Here is a 22,447-nt window from a genome sequence, read left to right on the forward strand (position 1 = left end):
GAATCAATTGTACTGGCTTTTTGTTTGTTTTTTTTCATTTTGATTTTGTCTTGTCAACTTGACACAATCTAGAACCATCTGGGAAGATGAAACCACAACAGGAAAAAAATGTCTCCATCAGATTAGCTTTTACACAAATCTGTGGGGCGTTCTCTTGATTAATGACTGAGGCAGGTGGTCCTGAATTATAGAGAAAAGCAAGCTGAGCAAACCTTTGGGAGGCCCACTAGAAAGCAACACTACCCACAGACTCTGCTTCAGTTCTACCTAGGTTCCTGCCCTGCTTCAGTTTTTCCCTTGGCTTCACTCAGTGACAGACTGTGATCAGGACGCGTCAGCTGGATAAACCTCCTCTGCAGCTGGCTTCGATTGTGTCACTTATCACAGCAGCAAGAAGCAAGTTAGGACATGGACAAGCCTGATGACCAGATTCAAACGGAATCTATGGAAGAAGAAAACCCCTGAAGCCCCTCCTTTGAGTTCCACGTGCACACCACGGTATACACCGTGCTCTCCCTCCTTCCCTCCCCCCACACACCCCACACGGGGGGGGGGGCGGGGGGGAAGAAATACACTGGCCATGGTAGGTAATGCCTATACCCCTCAGGAGGTAAGAGAAAAGAACTGCCCATGAGTTTGAGGTCAGCATGGGCTACACTGAGTTCATGCCAGTCTACATTACAGAGTAAGTCTCTGTTCCAAAAAAAAAAAAAAAAAAGCAAAAATATTAATCAGGGATAAGGCTCAGTAGTCTAACACTGTACCAAACATCAGAGAATCCTGGTTCAAACACTAACACTGCCAAATACTAAGCAAACAAACAAATAAGGCAGAGCAACCACGGTTACTCAGCACGCAATGGCATCTACATGGAGCATGGCGAATTCAATCTACACAGGAGAGAGGGGACCCACGTTGTCCTCTGGCCTCCACACACTCACTTTGTCAAAAGTGTGCCCACACACACATACAGACATGTGGTGAATCACAGGTCATTACAGCTGCTTCCCACAAGTCATCACTAGTTAGGCAGGCTTGGAATGCTGTCTGGGGAGGTAGAGGCAAGAGTGTCAGGAGTTCAAGATCGTCCTCGATTGCATAGTGAGGTTGAGGCCACAGTAAGCTGCATGACAGAACAAAGCAGCCAGGCACGGGGGTGCCCACCGTAATCCAAACACTTGGGAGGCAGAAGCAGGAGACTCTATGAGTTCTAAGACAGTCACGGCAACAAAATAAAACCCTGTGTTGAGAATAACTTAGTTAATTAAAATAAAATAGAGCTGGGAGACATCTCAGCCTATAAAGCGTTTGCTACACAAGCATACGAACCTAAGTTTGGATACTCAGCACCTGCATTAAAAGCCTGTCTCTAATCCCAGTGCTGATGTGGTGAAGACTGGTACATTCTAGGGCTTGCTATCCAACAAGAAAAACTGAGTCAGAATGCTCCAGGCTCAGTGAGCTACAAAATACAAAGTGCAGAGCCACTGAATAAGACACCAACACAGACCCTGGGGCTCTGCACACAATCATCCTCACAGGCAAGCGTATAGAACACACACACACACACACACACACACACACACACACACACGTTATTATCAGAGAAGCCAATATACTGGTGGCAAAGCTAATCCCAGTACTAAAATATATAAGGAAAAAATTTACTTGATCATTATCAAATAAATCAGTAGTGCATGTATCACAAAGTTTGACAGCTATTTTATAAACAACAATGCTATAAAATCAGGTATAAGAAAACTAACCCAGGAGAACACATAGGAAAAAAAATGAGTTTTAGTTTATTATATAAAGGAAAACAAATTTACCTTCCAAGAGTTTTTGACATGATGTATTCCTCTCTTAGCTCCTTAGGATAAACTGACTGATCATCTACAGTCAGATCAAAGAATACAAAAACTGAGGAGGAAGGACAGAAATGGGCTCGTTAATTCATGATCAAAAAACTGGTTCTCAAGTTTTAACTACACATAGGATATAAGCTACAGAATTATATTTATCGTGTAATACAAAACTAATTATTTTTAACCCGGGGGCCAACAAGATAGTTCAGAGGGTAAAAATCATTTGCTGTGTACGTGTATGCCTAACGTCTTCAGTTTGGCCCTCAGAACCCACAGTGGAGGGAGAAAATTAACTCACAACAGTTGTTCTCTGACCCCTACATGCAGACTATAACATGTAAGCCCACACATGGACACATGGACACACAAGTCTCTTTTACTCACACACACTCACACACACACAATTAGCAAATGTAAATGAGGTGGAGATGAGAGAAAGACGCCTTTATATTACCCACTGGCCTTCACATCTACACAAATACACAAACACATAAACCACACACACACACACACACACAAAGTAAGTATTCGACACTCAGAAGGCAGGCAGGGTCCAAAGCCACCCTGATCTACACAGGGAATTCTATAGTAAGACCTTGTCTAAAAAACAAAAACGAACAAGCGCCACAGCTCAGGAGCTAACTCTTCAATGGTATTGAATGCTAACTTACTTAATTTGACCGATTTAAAGCATAATCTTTAGAAACACAAAAATTAAGCTTTACAAAGGAAGCTAAGAAAAGTTCATAACATTACCTTTATTTCTACACAGTGAAAGTGCGATTTCAGAGTTGTTACTCAAAGGACAGCGTTTCCCTTTCCCAATGAGCTCGGTATTTACAAAGGTCCCATTTCCACTATGATCTTCTATATATACAATGTAACAATTCTTAGGGCCCATTTCCTAAAACAAAGGACATTTCATTTCCAGGTTTTGACAGCAGGAGTTACTGGATCACCAGGTCTCTGAGGGGAGAACCGACACGGCACCTACCCTGAAGATGCGAAAGTGCTTCTTGCTGTAAGTCCGGTACTTGTCTGTCCTTCTCAGCAGTGGTCCATCGAAGCAATATTCACAGCTTTTATCCCTCCCAAACCAGTAGTTGTCATTAACACAGTCTGTTAATACACAAACACACAGCAGAGAGCGTATCAGACAGGCTTTGGCAGTGCTAACTGGAGAAAGGGTCTGAGTCTGTGGAGCGTTGCATCATGTCAGCCCCACAGCACAAGCTTGGCAAACTTGCCTACACAGAAAGACGCTGTCAGAACAGCAGTGTGTAAAAAGATGATCAAAAGTACAGATTTAATATCAAATTTTTTTATTAAAAACTGGGGGACACCGGCTGGGGTATAAGTCAGCGCACATTGCAAGCTTAGCAAATTCATGGCTTTGGGCTTAATCCCCAGAGAGACAAAAAAAGGGGAGGGAGGAAATAATTAAACAATGGCTTTGTTTTGTTTTAGGCATTTTGTTATGTGATTATTTGACCCTGGTATTTGAGGCAGGGTCTCAAACCCCTCCAGGCTGGCTTCTAATTCTCTATGTAGCCAAGAGTGATGGTAATCCTGCCTCAACTGTCCCCGATGCTAGGTTTGCAATCAAGCACTGACCATTCCAAATTCATGCGGTGCTAGGGATAAAAACCCAGACCTCTAGACACACGAGACAAACGCTTTACCAACTGAGCTACTGCCCAGCTCAATTTACTCACACTTTGAGAGTCTCACATAACCCAGCTGGACTTGAACCTGCTATGTCGATGAGGCTGGACACGAATTCCAGATCCTCCCGCCTCAGCCTCCCAAATGCCAAGATTACAGGCATGTGCCACTACCCCAGGCTGTAACCGTGGGTTAAATAATTGGCGGTTTCTGCATATCCATGAAATGAAGGGCAGCCATTAAGACTCCTTGAATAAGCCAGGCAGCAGTGGTGCACCCTCAATCCCAGCGCTTAGGAAGCAGAGCAGGCAGATGTCTGAGTTCCCAGACAACCTGGTCTACAAAGTGAAGTGAGTTCAAAGACAGGGCTAACAGAAGAAAAAGAAAAAAGAAAAAAAAAAAAAAAAAAAAAAAAACCTGTCTCAAAAAACCAAAGAACTTCTCAAAAAGCTTCTCAAATAATTTTTTAATGATTTTGAAAAGTATTTAATTACCTGAATTATTGGTTTCCTGTTATGTTCCGTACAAAATCTACAATCTTCACGCCCTAGCAGGTGCTCAAGTCTAGGCACTTGCCTCCCCGATGCCTCTCCCCCTCGCTAACCACCCCAGCTCCACTGGTCTCAACTTCACTGCCTAAACAACCCACATTCCCATTGCGTAGCAGGTTCCTCAAAGCTTAAAACCTTCCGTCTTGGAGGAAAACGCTGTAAGACAGGATGAGTAAATGGAGGTGTAACAAGAGGATATTTTAACAAAGGGTCTATGGGTGAAACAAAGAGTTGTTCTAATGAGATGCAGTAACTCCATCGTGCAGGCAGGATCCTTAAGACAGAAAAACAACAACAAAAAAAAGTAGCTTTTGACCAGATTCACTAAGTCCACCCTCCCCAGGAGTACATAAGCAGTAAAGACAGCTGTGAGTCACTTAGACAACAAGACAAATGGCAAAGACACTCAGACTAGCCACACTGTCTGACCAACTGCCTAGAAGAAAACAACAGAGGAGCCTGGAAGAGGTTCAGACCTACTGATCCATCAGGATAGGGCTACCTCCAACCTGGTGAGCTGCCTAGAAGCTGTGCGGCATGCTCCAGATGCTGGGGTGGGCTTTGGTGGGGCAGTTGCCTTTGAGTCATTTCTGTTCCTCTAAGTAACTGCTCACCCCGGGAAGCAGAAGCAGATGGATGCCAGCTATTCCGTCAGTAACCCCAACAGAGCTCATCTGCACATCAAGGAGGACTACTTCTCCGAAAACCTTCCCCATTACAACATGAAGTCCATGAGGACAGCTGTGAGCATTTTACTCAACAGTGTGGCTCCAGGCAGGTTGGTGGTGGCACAACCTTTAATCCCAGCACTGGGAGGCAGAGGCAGGATGATTTCTGTGAGTTAAGGCCAGTCTGGTGCACACGGTGAGTTCCAGGATGACCAGGGTTGTGTAGAAAGACTATCTCAAGAAAAAAAAAAAAGGGGGGGGAGGGAAGCATGGAGGACAGATCTACAGCCAGGCCTGGTGGTTCACACCAGTAACCTTGGCATGCAGAGGGCACTAGAAGAAACACAAGAAGTTTAAGGTCATCCTTGGCTACACAACACAGTTTGAGGTCAGTACGGGCTCCATGAGACACTCAAGAAAACAAAAAGAAATAAAAGACAAGAGAATTGCTTTAAGAACAGAAAACAAAGAAAATGAAGGGAGAGAAGGTGAAGAAGGAAAGGAAAAAGGAACCTTCTTGACTCACTCTGAGGCCAGCTACACCTTAGTAACAAAGTCAGTTCAAGACAGCTATAAACCAGTGTCCCTAACAAATGTAGATTCAGAAGTGATGGAAAAACAGGAGCAGGAGGTAGTGTCGATGATGTCCACAGTCCACACCTGTGACCCAGCGTTCAGGAGCCTGAGGCAGAACCTACAAGTCTACTTGGTGAGTTCCAAACTGGGCCAGGTTAAAAACCAAGGTTCTGTCCCCTAGATAAGCAAAGTCTGCTGTACTGTTAAAGAGGTTGAGACTGGTGGTTCAGGGGTTCACAGACAGCTTCATCTTCACAGCAAGCAGATGAGTATCATAAAAGAAAACAAAGTATAAAAAAGAGGTAAGACTTGCATATCAAAATTTTCAATGCGTTGTCCAAAGGAACTAAAAGTTGACTTCTGGGAAGATACCCCACATTCATAGATTGAAGACATCATGGTTATTAACTGATCTTTCTTGCTGGGTACTGTAGGGAGTGGTTCTGATGCTTTGATTGGGAGTGTGAACACTGAAGATTCTATTCCCAGTTGGTTCTTGACTGATCAATAAAGATGCTAGTGGCCAATGAATGGGCTGAGAAGGTCAAACCTCCTGGTTCCACCACCACCACCACCACCACCACCACCATAGGCTAAGAAATGCAGGAGAAAAAAGATTAACCATGCTTTGGAGGGAGAGAGAGCCACCAGCCATTTAAAAGCTCAGGCGGAGTAGCCATTGGCCAGTTCCCCAACTGGACCAGGGGTAGCAGGTGGGAGATTAGAAATGCAACTAAGCTAAGGGTATATTTGGGGTACTTGAGAAGGTAACCAGGCAACTAAGCTGAGGGCAAATTTAGGGGTTTAGCCAAGAGTACCAGAGGGAAAGGCATGCTAGCTGTGGGAGGCTTGGAATTGCTCAGCCATTGTGCTAAAAAGCATATTAAAAATAAGCTAGTGTTCAGATTGGAGAACGGTTAAGAGCACTGCTCTTCCAGAGGTCCTGAGTTCAATTCCCTGCAACCACATGATGGCTCACAACAATCTGTAATGGGATCTGATGCCCTCTTCTGGTGTGTCTGAAGACAGCTACAGTGTACTCACATAAAAAAGTAAATAAATCTTTAAAAAAAAAATGAAATTAAAAAAAAAAAAAGTGTGTGTGTTTTTCATCTGTGGATCTAAGGGAACCAGGGTAATGGCAGTCCGCCCAGAGCTTAAAGCAGGGTTAGTAGAAACTACACACAACAGGGTACACTACCTAATCCTGTTCTTATCTTACCTTTCCATTCAAGAGGTGAGATAAGAACTTGGTGAGACAGCCTGGAAACATGAAAAAATAACGGTGACGGTTAACCTCCACTGTCAACCTGACTGAATCTGAAAACAACTCAGAGACAGACCTCTTAGTTGTGAAGTATTAGCTGGAGGGAAGAGACTTCATAACAGAATGGGTACCACATTCTGTGAGCCAAGACAGAAAGGTCCAAGGAAAAGGTGTTGCTTGCCTGCCTACACTTCTTGCGGGTAAGTGTGTCTGTTTCATTGTGTCTGCTACTGTTCTTTGCTGCTTCTTTCCAATGAAGATCAGCAGCTCTCTAGGAACCCCCCAGGCTGTCAGAGACAAACTGGCACCACTGAGACATCTAACCCTGCACTGAGCAAACACGAGGTTTTAAGTCTCTCCATCATGAAGAAAACTTAAAGGACCATCCAGACCATATTGTGTAAACCAATTTAACAAACCCTCTTCCCCCAGTTTGGGGTTGTTTTGTTTTTTTTTTTAATAATTTTATTTATTTTTTATATATAAGTACACTGTAGTTGTCTTCAGAAACACCAGAAGAGGGCATCTGATCTCATTACAGATGGTTGTGAACCATCATGTGGTTGTGGTTGCTGGGATTTGAACTCAGGACCTCTGGAAGAATAGTCAGTGCTCTTAACCACTCAGCCATCTCTCCAGCCCTATTTTGGTTGTTTTTTGGTGTTTTCTTTTTTTTTTTTTTCTTTTTGGAGACAGAGTTTCTCTGTGTAGCCCTGGCAATCCTAAAATTTCCAGGCTACCCTCAAACTCAGAGCTCACAGGGCTAAAGAGATGGCTCAGTGGTTAAAAGCACTGACTGTTCTTCCAGAGGTCCTGAGTTTAAATCCCAGCAACCACAGGGTGGCTCACAACCATATGTAATGAAATCCGATGCCCTCTTCTGGTGTGTCTGAAGACAGCGATAGTGTACTCACATACATGAAATAAAATACATAAATCTTTTTAAACAAAAAAACCTCAGAGCTCATTTTGCCTCTGCTTCCTTGGTACCACTGCATCTGGACTAATCCAGACCTTTTGAGGTGGGAAGATCCACACCTTTAACCCGGACTGCACCTTCTGCCGGCAGCCTGTATGAAGGACGTAAAGAAGGAAGCTTGCTCCCTCTTTGCCAGCATTCCTTCTCTGGCGTTAGAGCCAATTCCACAGAGGACTCTGGTGTGTACTAAAGACTAAGACATCCTGCCTTGTGGACTGAAAACTACTGGATTCTTAGACCTCCCATGGGTAGCCATTATTGAATTAGCTGGACCACAGCAATGTAAGCCACTTAATCAGCCCCCATACACACACACACACACACACACACACACACACACACACACACATTCACTCTATCAGTTCTGTTCCTCTAGAGAACCTTAATACAAGTATCGTTCAAAACTGGCTCAGAATGAACTGGATATCCACATTCAGATGAGTAAATTTGAACCATGTATGGCTGTGGCATGTGTAATCCCAACTGTGACAAGACCAGTGCAAGTTCAAGGCCCCAAAGAACTAGGTCAAGAGCACTGAGCCAGCCTGAGCTGCAGAATCCCTCGTCTCACAAACGAGTAGAACCTGGTGGTAATGTGTGCTATAAACCCAGGCTACATGAGACCTGAAGAGAAAAATAAAAAGATGAGGCCAGCCTATGAAATTTAACAAGATTCTCTTTGAAAATAAAAATAAGGTGGTAACCATGGATAGGACATTGGATAAAGCTCAGTGTAAAAGCTCTCTCTACCATGCATAAGGCTTAAATCTATCTGATACTCAGTATGAAGAAGGCCGCCAGGAAGAGACGCACTCCACCATAGCCAGTTACAGGGGCCCTGAGATTTCTGCTGCAACAACCTAACCACCTTCCCTGTTTATCTGAACAACACACTGCATTACATAAAAAATGCCTTACCTAGATTGGAGAATCCATCCTGAAGAGCCCATAGCCGAGCCCAAGGGGCAGGACCAGTCTCCTCGGGTTCTTGGTCCTCAGGAATAGAGCAGAGTTCCTGAGTAGACACCGTCTCTAAGGAGCTCAGTGTTCCAGAGCTGGAGTGGGAGGACTGGCTGGAGGATGGCACCGTGCTGGTGGAGGAACCGGATGCTCCCTGATACTGTGAGAGGTCCTGCAACTGAGACGGACAGCCTATCGACTGGCTGAAGCCACCCTGGGACTGTGAACAGGAAGCACCGTCATGAGCCTTTGACGGGGTGCTGCCATGGGACAGATGACTCTTCATATCCGACCTCAAAAACAAGAATCCAACAATGAGGAACAAGGCTCAAGATTCAAGAGTAAAGAAAGGGAGCTAGAGCAGGAAAGGGTGCATACTATTCTTTTTTTTAAAGGGTTCTGCAAAAACAGTATGTGCCTGGGCAGAAGAGATGGCTCAGCATTTAAGAGCACTGACTGCTCTTCCAGAGGTCCTGAGTTCAATTCCCAGCAACCACACGGTGGCTCACAACCATCTGTAATGGGATCTGATGCCCTCTTCTGGTGTGTCCGAAGGCAGCTACAGTGTACATTATATGTAATAAATCTTTTTTTAAAAAATGTACAGTTCCCAGCACCCACATCCAGAAGATCACAAACAGCTGTAATTCCAGCTCTTGAGGGATAGAATACCCCCTACTGGCCCCCGTGCACACTGCACAGACTTAGACACGTGGTAATAGACTTTTTTATTTAAAAAAAAAAAAAAAAAGAAGAAGAAGAAGAAGCTTAAAGGAACGGGCACATTATGACCACCTCAAAAATGAAAGGCAGGTCCATTTACAAGTGAAAACACAAAGGTGACCACAGCAAAATCCCAGGATTATGAATAGAATTCCAGAGGCCACTTACAAAGCAGTACAGAAGATGAGAATGGATTGGTTGTCTCCTATCCATTCCTTAACTGCCCTACCCCACATACTTGCTGAGTACGCTGAAGTACCCTCTTCAGTACCTGCAGAGCCTAGCAGCGAAGATTGGGTTCTCAGTAGGTATTTGGGGAAAAAGCAAACTAGGGAATTGGCACGAACATTTATAATGTTCGTTATGAAAACTCCTTCGCTCTGGCACCGAACAGCCCAGCGTTATGCCTTCGTATGTGTCCAGACCTGTTTCAGCTCGCAAGTAACAAGGGGAAAAAAAACTCGCTCCCCCCCCCCCCCCGCAAGGGCAGATAAAAAGAGTTGCCTACGCACAGCGCCACCTCGCTCGCTCAAGTAAGCAGACAAAGCGGAAGCTGCAGAGGGCCCATTTGCACGAAAAGCCTGAGAACGGTATTCGAATCCTCCAACACTTAAAAAAAAAAGTTTCCCACTTATGACTCACCGCGTGAGACCACCAGGAGACACAAACACTCTAGAGCCGCAGCCAGTGCTGTGGCGCTAAACCTACCGATACAAACTCCACCCTCAGCCAATCAGAACGCCTTCCTCCTCCGCAGAACCAATAAAAAAGCCCGGAGGTGACTTCCTTGCTTAGCCTCAAGGCTTGCTGGGAGTTGTAGTTCAGAAGGCAGAACGGGACTCAGCGTCTTGGTTTCCCGCAGCTGATCCCGCCTCCTAGGTTCCCTTAACCAATCGGCAGCGAGCCGCTCTTTCCTCCCCTTCCTCCGGTCAGGCGACCCAGGCCCGCAGGCGGCCGTCCGGATGTGGGGCTCCAGGGCCCGAGCCCTGCTGTGCGTGTGGGAGGTGCGGCTGGCAGGGTTCCTGGGAAGGAGACTGCTGAGCAGCGATGCGGCCTCGGGGAAGGGCATCGCGCCGCAATGCTGGAGCTGCGGCCGCGCGAGGGGAGCCGGGTGTGGGGATGAGTTCTTCTGCGCACACTGCCGCGCGCTGCAGCCTCCTGACCCAACTCGGGACTACTTCAGCCTCATGAACTGGTACAGGCGGCACGGCGTGACGGGAGGGCCACTAGGGCTTCGTAACCCTAGCCACCGAGGCTTGGGGCGGCGTCTGCGGGCTGGTAATTTCCAGCCAGCTGGGCGCACTGAGGCAGAAAGACCAGCTTAGGCAATTTTTGGAGACTGATTCAAAACAACTAAAAAGATGGATAAGTATATCGGTCATAGGTATAATATAGTGCATAGTGAGATTCTAGTTTTCCTGAGACGGTAAGGAGGGAATAAAGTTACAGACTACAGGGTGGAGGCGGGGGTTAAACAGGAGCGAAGTTGCAGATGCCTGCGATCTAAGCATTTGAGAAGTGGCAGCCACAGGTTCAGGAATCCAAGTCTAGCCTCTGCTACAAGGACCTTGTTTTTTCAACATCAACAAACGGAAACGGACGAGCTTACAATATAGGGAGTTTTGAGGAGTGGGGCTTCTGGAAAAGGGAAATCCATTGGCCAGACTCAGGGAAGCAGAAAGTGGGAGGGCTTTTTTTTTTGTTTTTGTTTTTTGTTTTTTTAAAGGTAGCCTCATCAGGCTGTGAATTCAGACATCCACCCCCCTTCTGCCTCCCCAATGCCGGAGTTAAAAGCATGCTAGACTATGGTAGGAGGATTCCCCAGTTGGCGGCCAACCACAAAAACAGGGACTATCACATCTCAAATTATTTATTTAACGGAAAACGAAAGCCAGGTGTGCTGTTGGTGTTGTGCCTGTGAGTCCAGCACTCAGGATACAGCAAGGGGATTACTAATTCGAGGGCAGCCTGAGCTATTATATGTCAAGTTCGATGAGCCTCTGGGCTGCATGAAACTAGGTCTCAAAAACCAAAAGCAGAGCTGGAGAGATGGCTCAGTGGTTAGAGCACTGAGTGCTCTTCCAGAGGTCCTGAGTTCAATTCCCAGCAACCACATGGTGGCTCACAGCCATCTGTAATGGGATCTGATGCCCTCTTCTGGTGTGTCTGACAGCTGAGGTGTACTCATAAATAAAATCTTTAAAAAAAAAAAAAGAAAGAAAAAACCCAAAAGCAATTAAGAACAAAACAAACCAAGTGTGGTAGCCTTTGTCTGGAATCCCAGTATTCAGGAAGCTGAGGGAGAAGGGTCACAATGTGGGATAAGCAGTGAGAACCCGTCTCAAGAAAAACAAGTTTAATTCAGGTGGAAGATTTGAAGGAGAGAGAGACCAAGAAGTTTGTTTGTTTTTCCCTAGTGATTGGAGAGGTACCGAACTGTGAGCAGAGTTGAACTAAAGATTAAAGTGGAAAGCCACCACATTAAAGTGTGGTAGTGCACACCTGCGATCCCAACCTCCAGCCAAAAGTGAGAAGATAGAGTTCAGTTTGCATCCTACAGTCTGGGCTGCACAGTCGCAGAGTCAGTCTGAATCACTCCCTGATTTCTATCCTTGGATTAGCAAAGGCCTGGGTTCAGATCCTGCTTCTAGGTATTAATGGCCCTGTGTAGTAGTCTCTACCTATAATTCCAACTACTCAGAAAGCTGAAGAAGGAGGCTCAAACATTTCAGCCCTGGACGATTGAGCAGCCCTAGTGTTTTGTTTTTGTTTTTTAAAGTTTGGCAAACTTGGCTACATAGCAAGTTTGATGACAGCTTGGGATCCACAAGATCCTCCCTCCCTCCTTCTCCTGTAATCCCACATATAAGGAAGGCTAAAGTGGATGCATTGCAAATCAGTGCAGGCCCGGGCTGTACATAGAGTGACTTCCAAGTCAAGCTGGGTACCTTAGTTAAGAAAGTCTGTCTCAAAAAGTAAAAAGAGGCCTGGTAGTAAAGATGAGGGAAGGGAGTGTGTTGCTAAATCTTTGCTCTGCATGCCAGAGAACCCTCAGTCACCGAGAACTTACAATGCATCACACTAACCTCATTCCTTAGTGTGTCTAGCTATGGACCTCCTGGTCAGTTCAGTGTCTCTCCACTCATGTCCCTTTCTGATCTTTGCTGATCTGGGTCTCGTCTCTAATGTCACACCTGTGCCACCTCTTCCTAACCTGTCCCATTTTCCACCATTATAGCTACCACATCTTGAAAATAACCTCTGTTTACGTGTTTACCACGTCCTCCCCAAGAGCAGAACTGGACCCTAGGGAATAGCTATCACTACTGTTTTGGTTGCACAAATAACATCTAGCTTCCTTCCAGCAACCGATCCTTCAGGGTTGACGTCACGAAACTTCAGCACAGGTATCAGTACCTGCAGCGTCTTGTCCACCCAGATTTCTTCAGCCAAAAGTCTCAGGTATCTACTGACACACACAAGTCCTCATGCATTTGCCCAGCTGGGTGAGTGGCTCTGATGCTCTGGGAAAGAGTTGGGCTACTAGCTCCACCCTGTGGCAGCCTGCCCCTTCAGGACCAAGCCCCAGAGACCTCATTTCCTCCTCCCAGCCTTTTTTTTTTTTACTTTTATTGGATATATTTTATTTACATTTCATGTTATCCCCTTCCAGGTTTTCCCTCCCTATCCCATTCCCTCCACCCCTGCTTCTACAAGGGTGTCTTCCCACTTCCCCACCCTGACATTCCCTTTCTCCCAGTTTTTATCTGGCTTCCCAGATAACAGAAAACTCACCAACTTGACTGGCTCTTGTGATAATAAAACTGTCTTTACCTCTATGAACAGACTGAAAAACAGTTCTCCGAGAAGCATTCGACCCTGGTGAATGATGCCTATAAGACTCTTCAGGCTCCCCTGAGCAGAGGACTATATCTTGTAAGGTGATTTCCCAACCCATCTGTCTGGGACTCCTCTGTATGAGACCTGGCCTTATCCAGGAAGCTAATGATATTTACCTTAAAAATACTACAGAAGAGGAAAGAAGGGGAAAGTTTTTATACAAGTAGAATCTTCTTGGTGTTCTTTGTAAATCCATCAACCCAACATTTGTGTCCTTTGAAAGAAAACCTCACTGTTGTAGCCCAGGCTGGCTCCAAGTTACTAATTCTCTTGCTTCACCACACCCACATCCAGCTCCTTTCTGGTTTTTTCCTTCAGTACTAAGTATTGAACCTAGTGCCCTGTGCTAAGGAAGAGCTCTGAACGGAGCCATGGCCCTGCTTGATCTTTACTGGGCTCTCTTTTGTTCGCTTGCTTGTTTGCTTTGGTGGTGCTAGGTTTTGAACCCGTCTCACTTGCTGCCCAGGCTAGACCTGACATGTGATCTTCCTGCCTCGGCCTCCTGAGATGGACCTAGATCCTTTTACATATACTAACGTCCCCGATTGCGGTACTTTAACTGTTTTCTATAAATTTGATGATAAAGGTTGCCTGGGGAGCCTTCTCTGCAAGAGCATCTAGACGATTTTAGAACTGAAGAGAAAGTTTATAAACATTCATTTGACAGCTGAGGAGGGGTGTGACTGTCCAGGGGTGTGACTGTCCAGGGCTGCAGGCAGCCAAGTACTCCTGTCTCAGTCTGTGTTTCCACTATTACTAGGACAGCTCGAGTTTCCCAGGCTGGACATGTGAGTCTTCGGTACGGTGCTTTTTGAACATGTACTAGGCTCTGGGCTCATCTCACCTGATACTCAAGGTTTCCCCCAGGAGTGAGCAGCATTTACATAACCCTGGGTGTTTCCTAACACAACTCCTCCTTGTTCTCCTCCCAAATAGCTAAAGCTCCAAGGAATAGAAATTTCTGAAGGGACGGATTATAAAACAGACAGTCGGTTCCTTGTGGAAATCATGGAAATCAATGAAAGGCTCGCAGACGCTGAAAGCGAGGCTGCCATGGAAGAGATAGAGGCTGCTGTCCGAGGTAAAGGATAAAATGCTAACAAATATGCTTTATTTCCCCAAGGAGTACATGACCACCTTAGAGGGGAAGTGAGAAGAAAAACACTTGGGGCTGGAGAGATGGCTTCGAGGTTAAGAGCACTGGCTGCTCTTCCAGAGGTCCTGAGTTCAAGTCCCAGCAACCACATGGTGGCTCACAACCATCTGTAATGGGATCTGATGCCCTCTCCTGGTATGTCCAAAGAGAATGACAGTGTACTCACATACATGAGATAAATAAATCTTAGAAAGAAAAAGAGACAGACGGACAGACACTTGTTGGCCCTCATTGCATACAAAAACTGACTTTGGAAGACAGGTTAAACCAAGAGTGTAATTATACTCCAAGAATGTATGGCAGTGATTGCTCCTATCTGGGGTGTTATTTAGGTGCTGTCATTATCTCTAGGCAGGACAATGAATCCCCTAGTAGGTAGAAGTTGGTAGACATGCCTCCAGATCACACAGAGCTTCAGCAGAGCAAGCACCGAAACCCTAACCTTCTGACCCAACCTGTTCAGTTTTTGTTTCATTCCACAGTGTATCAGTGAAGGATCTCTAGAAAACCCGCAGGGGATAGGTCTAATTATTTCACAGAACTGGCCCAAACATGTGTGGAGGCTGACACACAGAAGCTACAGAGCAAGGCCTGTGGTCATAAGCTGTTTGTGTACATGTTTGCTTGCAACCAGGAGGACTTGAGTTCAGTCCCTACAATTCCCACACATTGTCTCTTACTTCCACACAGGGGCTGTGGCACACACACACACTAATAGAGCAGAACAGGCCAAGAATTCAAGTTGGATTGTTTTTTGTTTTGTTTTTCTCTGAGATATGGTTTCTCCGTGTAGCTCTTGCTCTCCTGGAACTTCCCCTGTAGACTTGGCTGGCTTCAAACTCGGAAATCTGCCTCTGCCTTTTGGGTTTGGGGATTAAAGGTGTGTGCCATCAACACCCAGCCAGGTTGGATTTTTGTGTCACAGTCTTGAATATTGTTCTTGTGTTAGGGATCTAAACCAAGGACTTAGTTGGGTAAGTGCTCAGCCACTGAGCACACCCACCCTCTATTTTACTGGGTTTGTTGTTTTATTGTGTACGTCCTGGATAGTCTTGTGTATCCTAGGTTGGCCTTAAGCTCACTGCTGGAACTAAGGGTGACTTTGAACTGTCTGCTACCTCCCTCGGTGCTCCGGTTACTGGTGCACCGCTCTGTTCTGCTATCTTTGAGCAGAGGTCCTTTCCTTAGATCCCCGGGTTTTTTGCACATAATCGAATGAGACCCGCTCAGTGTTGAGGGTTGGCATAGTTACGGTTTCTATCGCTATGACAAAACACCATGACCAAAAGCAACTTGAAGAGGAAACTGCTTATTGAAATAAATATTTACACTTAGATTTCTCAGTAACAGTCCATCACCGAGGAATGTCGGGGCAGGAACCGTGTGGGAATGCTGCTTACTAGCTTGCTCAGCTTGGAGATCTCTCCTTAGACCCACCTGCCTAGGGATGCCACCCACAGTGGGCTGTGCCCTTCCCCATCAATCACTAATTAAGAAAATACTCTGGGGCTGGAGAGATGGCCAAAACTTACGGGAACTGGCTGCTCTTCCAGAGCACTTGGGTTCGATTCCCAGCACCCACGTGCAGCTCCAGAGTTACAGTATGTGTCTGTAACTCTGCCACACACACACACATACGTGCAGGTAAGACACCAATACACATAAATAAAAATAAATCATTCTTTTAAAAAAATTGTCCTACAGGCTTACCTATAGCCCAGTGGAGATTTCCTCTTCAGATGACTCTAACTTGCATCAGGTTGTCATAAAACTAGCCAGCAGAAGGGTGACCTTTTCCCTAACTATAAATGTTAGAAGAGAAAAATGAGTGAACTCTCAGTATCTGCGTTACTCTTGGCGCTTTCTCTTCTATGGTATGATGTAATGAAAATGTTTTCATTCTCCTGGCTGGCCATATAAGTTGCAAGCAGTTTCCTAAACACTTGGTAAGGAATGGTAATTAATGCCATGATTGTGGAGTATTAACGTATAGAAGACTGCTCAGTAGAGAAAGGTAAAGCTCACCCTTGACACCTGTGTTGATTCTCTTTTCCTTGATGTAAAAAAGTACTGGAAATGAGAGAAGCTTTTACAGTTTTAAGGGTTCAGTCCATGGTTGACCCAGTTGCTCCTGGAGATGTGGCAGGAGAAAAACCACAAGAGCCTAGGTCCCAGGATTCCTCTCTCCGGGTCCTGCCTCTGGTGTCCTAAGCTCCTCCCACTAGGCTCCGCCTCACCTTTTGGCAACACCAGCCAGGCTTTCAACATCAGGATCTCTGAAGGAGAGTTATCCAAACTGACTATCCCTTCTTCCCCCTCCCCACAGATCTTCCATGGGTGGAAATGTAAATGGGACCTGTTAGTGCTGCCAATAGATGCTAGACAGGCATGAAGGCGCCATTTGAGAGAGGCAGGAAAATAGTGAGTTCAAGACCAGTCCTGTGTCAAAAGAATGCAAGGGCCGAGAGTGTGGCTCCGTAGTGGAGACTGCACAGTATGCCTAGGGCCTTGGTACAGCCCTCAGCACCACAAAAGGGCAAAGGCTATAAAACCTTGAGCCCAAGTCCTTCCTCTGTATGGGGCAGCATGTCACGAAGTGCTGTCTTCATATAACAAGCCTACTTATTATGATCGTAGGTTAACTTAGATAGAAAAAGTAAAATAACTGTTTTTCTCTTCTAGCTAAACAGAAAGAATTAACCGACAGTGTAAACAGAGCTTTTGAACAAGGTATCCCATCTCTTTTTTTAAATTACATTTATTTAGTGAGGATGTATGTGGGTGTGTGGGCATCATGAGGAGATTGGAGGATAGTTTTCATCAGTCAGTTCTCTTCCACCGTGAGGCCCCCCTGGGTTGTCAGACTCAGCAGCAAGTGTGTGCCTTACCCACTGGGCCTTAATAAATTATCTTGTACAAAAAGAAAACATGGGCACCAGTGGGAAGAGTAACTAGGAAGCAACAAAGGGTACAGAAAATGGGGAAACCCAGGGCACATATTGCCTTGGGTTGGGTTTTGGGGGTTTTGGTGGTGGTGAGATTTATTGTTTGTTTTTTGAGACAGTTTCTGTCTATAGATCTGTCTGTAGATCAGGCTGGTCTCAACTCACAGAGATCTGCCTGCCTCTGTCTCCTGAGTCCTGGGCTTAAAGATGTGAGCCACCACACTTGCCAAAATGGGGCCTTAACAGTGGTCTGGTATGGCTGCTGTATAACTGATATTCTCTAAGTAAACTTATTGGTAGGTTTCCTATGTTTTCTATATACTAGTTTATCTTTTCTGGTTGGTTGGTTGATTTTTGGTTTTTTTTTTTTTTTGTGGGATTTTTCTTTGTGGGGGGTGTTGGTTGGTTGGTTGGTTGGCTGGTTTTTAAAAAGACGGTTTTCACTGTGTAGTTCTGGCTGTCCTGAAACTCACTCTGTAGACCAGGTGGGCCTTGAACTTAGAGCTCCGCCTGCCTCTGCCTCCCAAGTATACTTTAGTGTGCACAGTGTGCAGCAAGCACCCTCATGCTGGGGTGAGCACATTACATAATATTTAATATTCTCAGGTTTGGCCACAAAAGACCTTGACTTTAGCATTAACACTGTGTTATCTTTGTCTAGGTTGGAGTTTCTCAACCTGACTGACATTAGTGAAATGATGTTTTTTTCTGGGGGAGGCTTTCAGTGGTCCTGGCTTTCACCCAGTAGGTCTCACTTCTACTTCCCTAGTTATGGCAGCCAGAAATACATCTCGACTTTGGCAAGTGTTGCTGTAGGACACTCTTACCTTCAAGTGAAGCCACCAGCCTCTTGGCCCTTTGATCTGGCTGCCTCGGGTGCCAGAGTTGAGTTCTGTTGTTTCCTGATCTCATCTCTTGTGTGTTTCAGGTGACTTTGAAAAAGCCAAGGAGCTCCTGACAAAGATGAGATACTTTTCAAACATAGAAGAAAAGATCAAGTTAAGCAAGACTCCTCTCTAGCCTTAAAGTTGTAAAAATAAACTTTGTATTTCTTCTCCGGCTTCTGCTAATTGGAAATGGATATGGGGGCTGCGGCATAGCTCAGGAGTAGGACACTTGCCTAGCATATGGAAGCCAGTGGATTTGAACCCCATTACCACAGAAAGTGAGGAGGAGACAGAGGGAACAGATAGGCTTTAACCATTTATCTGACTTTGATTCAGTTGACGTCTCAGGTAGCATGGCTGGCAAGGTGAGCAGTGCCTGTTAGAACCTGTGTGCTCAGTTAATTCATCAGAGAAGTGATACAGTATGTACCTCTGCTGGGCTAGTGGGTGAGAGGTGGAGTGGAGGCCCACCTGATCTGCCGCACCATCTTCAAGAGTTCAGCTGTGCCTGCTTGCAAAAGGTCACCATAGCTCAGCTTACTAACCGTTGACATCCCTTAGCATCCAGCTGTTCCGGCCGGTGATGTCCGGGTCTCTGGGGGGACTAGAGAGTATAGGTGGAGAGAGCTGAAAGAAAGAGGGGTCCATCAACAGGGGTAGGAGGTTGGTCTAGTGCTGCTTGTATTCAGATGCTAAATTCTGTACCCCAAGATCTGGTTGGTCCAGGAGAAGCAGATCCTCATGTATAGTGGCTTTTGTTGTGTAAACTTTGCCCCCCTAAGTTATCAAAAATTGGTTAATAAAGATGCCTGCAGTCTGTAGGTAGGCAGAAGGGTCTAACAGCCGGGGCTTCAGGTCCAAGGCTTGGGATCTCAGGCATAGACTACAAGGGGAAAAAGAGGGGAAAGAAGTTGCTGTGGGGTTGGTGGATTGTGAGCACGTTCTGTGAGAGCAGTCCAGGAGTGACATGGCAAGGAGTGACACCAGGAATGGACAAACAGAGGCCTGGTATCTGCCCAGCTCTAATGCTTCAAGAGATGTGTGTCTTTATTTGGGAACTATGTGGTCTATTAGGGTAAAATCTCCCATAATATTCACAACAGTCATGAGGGAGTCATTGTTCACACTGGGTGCTGACCTTCCTATGTACTGCTTTAGGGTCACCCATGATCTGTAGGTAATAAACTCATTGGTTCTCCGGAATGAACTTTGATTTGGCCTAGCAGGCTGCGGGAGCTCTTGTAACTGCAGAAGTCTGCCATCATAACACAAGCAGGAGAGGAGAGTATGTATGAAACAGAAAGCAGGCCAGGGCCAGCAGCAACCACAGCTTCTTTCTGGTGGCCTGGCTTTCAGGAAGATGTATAACTCACTTCGTTTCTGCAGCCTTGGGAATACTGTTTGGGAACAAGCCAAGCCACCTAGGATTCTCCTAGATAATGTTATCCCATCACAAATTTAAAAAAAAGAAAAAAGATCGAGCACACGGGACTCAGTGTCTTCCATCTCCCTGTCGCCATGGCCACGGACATCACAGTGGGCCGGGCCGCTGTGCCTTCAGGAGGTAGACGAGCCACCCCAGCATACTCTGTAGGTCAAGTACGGTGAGGTGATGCCCACCCAGGTTAAGAATAGGCCCAGCAGCATCTCATGGGATGGCCTTGACCCAGGGAAATTACACTCTGGTCCTCATAGACCCAGATGCTCCCGGCAGGAAGGACCTCAAATTCAGGGAGTGGCACCATTTCCTGATGGTTAACATGAAGGGCAATGACATTAGCAGTGGCACTGTCCTCGGATTACATGGGCTCTGGTCCTCCCAGCGACACAGATCTCGTCTGGCTGGTGTACGAGCAGAAACAGCAGCTGACCTGTGACGAGCCCATCAGCAACAGGTCTGGAGACAACCGTGGCCAGTTCAAGGTGGAGGCCTTCCGCAAGAAGTATGGGCCTGGGAGCCCCCGTGGCAGGCACGTGTTACCAGGCAGAGTGGGATGACTGTGTGCCCACGCTGTATGAGCAGCTGTCTGGGAAGTAGGGGTGCTGCAGAGTATGCCAGCAGACCCAGCGACCCCCACAGTATTGTCAAGTTGTGTAAAGTGTGCCGTTGTCTCCCATCCTTCCTTCCTACCCTCCCATAGGGCGTTCTCAGCTGTGCTAGGATAGAGGGTGAGGGTGTCTTCCCGCTGCTGCCATCATGAGTCTGGAAGGTCACATCCCCGTTTCTGTTTGACTGAGTTTAGGCTCCATCTGGGGAGGTGTCTGGTGTTCTGATGGAGTCGTTCTATCATTGATTTAAGAGCAACACTGAGAGAACACTGCCGGGATCAGGTCCCCAGAGGAGAGCAGGGCTAGTGTTGCCTGGAAGTGGAGACTTTGTCCAGAACAGGCCCAGGGACATCTTTTGAGGTAGGCTTTTAGGACCCTGTCCCCTGACTGAGACAACCCAAGACTCCCATCTCAGCTGAGTCCTGACTCTCCAGGTCAGGTGGCTGAATAGGTATCAATGTCCCTCCAACAAGAACAGTGCTGCTGTGTGGAGGTGTGGCTGTGGAGCGAGACCCTGTTAAGCCCCTCGCTTCTCAGTGGGGTAAGCAAAAGTCACCAGAATTGCTGGGTGTGTTAATCCTCATCAAATACAAATAAAAGTCATTGCATTAAAAAAAAAATCGGGGATCTAAAAGGCAGAAAACAAGAATGAATCTTGTAACAGTAGCCATGTTTTATGCTGCCTGGTCCTTACCTCAGAAACATAACTGGCCTCAAAGTGGGTGGAGAGAGTTTATTCTGGAGCCAAATATGAATGAACATGAACAGAGAAACAGATTACCCCAGATTCTATGTTTCAATGTGGTAGCGGCTTCATTAAGTTTTTATAGGAAAGGAGCAAAGTCATAAATCAAAACTCCACATCGGTTTCAGAAACATTAATAAGGACTTACAGAAAAGCAGTGAAAGGCCTCGGGTACTGTCTGATGGCTTTAGCCCTTTGGTTGGTAGAAACCACAGTTTTATGAATACATTCCAAAAGGTTTTTCCTGTGCTAGTCACAGAACATTAAGTCTGACACTGGTGGGCAAGGAATAACTGTTAGGGAACTGAAGTAAGTGCCTCTGTGTGTCATCCTCCAAAATCATGGAAGTTCTAACCAGCCAACTACTTGACAAAGTCCTGTTAGCTTCTTGCTGGGAGCTTGTGTTGACACCGGACTGTGTGCAGTTTGTAAGCTCAGAGCAGCCCCACCATTTCTTGGATCTTTGGGAACTTGGTTTAAGCTCTTGAGTCACTTCCCAGGCAATGAGAGGAGAAGGGTAGGTTTTTCTGTCTCTGGTGCAGAAGAGATTACAATTTCAAACAGAACATTCTAATTATACAGTTTCAAGAAATAGCATCAGAACTATTACGCAGAGAATCACTTCTTAATTTTAAAAGTCAGGTCCAGGACCCAAGGCAATAAGAAATGCAATAGAGCACCTTCCTAAGGAATCCTCTGAAGCCTAAGTCGGCCCATGCCTAATTCCAGAAACTTCTGAGGTGTTAGTGTCTGCCCTCCTCCCCCTCTTCCATGGGCCTTTCATAAATGCTTTAGAAGCTTAACATTTTTAATAAATACAGAAAAGAAAATTTGATTAACAATGAGGAAGAGGTCACTTTTTTTTTCTAACCAAGATGGTCACTCTTTTTTTATTTTTCTAACAAAAGATAGAAAAATAAAAGGGAAAAATCCAAAATCCACAAGCCTGCATGGACATGGGTTTGTTTTTATTTTTTTATTTTGAGTCAGGGTCTCTCTCCACAGCCCTGGCTGACCTGGAACTCTCTATGTAGACCAGCGTGACCTCAAACTGAAAGGGATTTGCCTTCCTCTCCCTCCCAGTTCTGGGATTAAAGACGTGTATTACCACCCTTGGCTAGATGGCAACCTTAACATTGGTCTAGTTTGAGAGACCATGGTAACTAGAGAATATTCAACACTGTGGTTTTTGGAATTAAGGAAAGGCTTTAAATAAGCATCCTGGCTTGGGAGGCTGTGGGGTACGGGAGCAGGTGTGATCAGTCTGCGTGTTACAGCAGACTCAGAATCCCAAGCAATACAACCATACATCCGAGGTTCCGGTTGCATAGAATCGGGCTTTTATGAGCCATTAGACACACATCACCAATGGAAGTCTCATGGATACTGGGTTAGAGGACGAGAGGAGAGGGGCCGGCGCACTGAGGGAACTAGGTATGAAGAAAGCAGTATCCAGTGCCCCATTCACAGTGCCTGATAGGTCGGTGTTCACCAGACACTTAAGGAACAAC

General features: G+C 45.9%; 2 protein-coding genes and 1 pseudogene across 6 annotated transcripts in view; 2 read left to right on the forward strand and 1 right to left on the reverse strand.

Moving 5' to 3' along the window:
• Positions 1-8,817, reverse strand: part of CHEK2 (checkpoint kinase 2) — a gene marked incomplete at its 5' end in the record, with an annotated part of 29,499 nt that extends 20,682 nt beyond the window's left edge. The window contains 4 exons of the mRNA XM_080940545.1: positions 1,830-1,920; positions 2,622-2,769; positions 2,860-2,984; positions 8,490-8,817. Coding sequence (XP_080796671.1) covers positions 1,830-1,920; positions 2,622-2,769; positions 2,860-2,984; positions 8,490-8,817 — 692 coding nt within the window. The remainder of the gene's footprint in view (positions 1-1,829; positions 1,921-2,621; positions 2,770-2,859; positions 2,985-8,489) is intronic.
• A 1,370-nt stretch (positions 8,818-10,187) lies between these two features.
• Positions 10,188-18,315, forward strand: HSCB (HscB mitochondrial iron-sulfur cluster cochaperone). 4 transcript variants are annotated; one of them, XM_080941459.1, is made up of 6 exons: positions 10,188-10,449; positions 12,620-12,716; positions 13,101-13,190; positions 14,091-14,235; positions 16,993-17,040; positions 18,184-18,315. In XM_080941459.1, exons 1-6 carry the CDS (start codon positions 10,217-10,219, stop codon positions 18,273-18,275), a joined length of 705 nt encoding a protein of 234 aa, XP_080797585.1. In that variant the 5' UTR covers positions 10,188-10,216; the 3' UTR covers positions 18,276-18,315. The 4 variants fall into 4 exon arrangements, with proteins under 4 accessions (XP_080797585.1, XP_080797586.1, XP_080797587.1 ...); XM_080941460.1 differs by lacking the exons at positions 14,091-14,235; positions 16,993-17,040; positions 18,184-18,315 and adding an exon at positions 14,278-14,437; XM_080941461.1 differs by lacking the exons at positions 14,091-14,235; positions 16,993-17,040; positions 18,184-18,315 and adding an exon at positions 14,278-14,406 and having other exon boundaries at positions 13,101-13,195.
• Positions 18,316-18,495: 180 nt separating this feature from the next.
• Positions 18,496-20,795, forward strand: LOC308439520 (phosphatidylethanolamine-binding protein 1-like; annotated as a pseudogene). Its single transcript has 2 exons — positions 18,496-18,507; positions 19,680-20,795. The product of its transcript is annotated as a phosphatidylethanolamine-binding protein 1-like (transcript).
• Positions 20,796-22,447: the final 1,652 nt, after the last annotated feature.

The sequence above is a fragment of the Micromys minutus genome (genome assembly GCF_963924665.1).
Source record: "Micromys minutus genome assembly, chromosome: 29".
Lineage (NCBI taxonomy): Eukaryota > Metazoa > Chordata > Mammalia > Rodentia > Muridae > Micromys > Micromys minutus.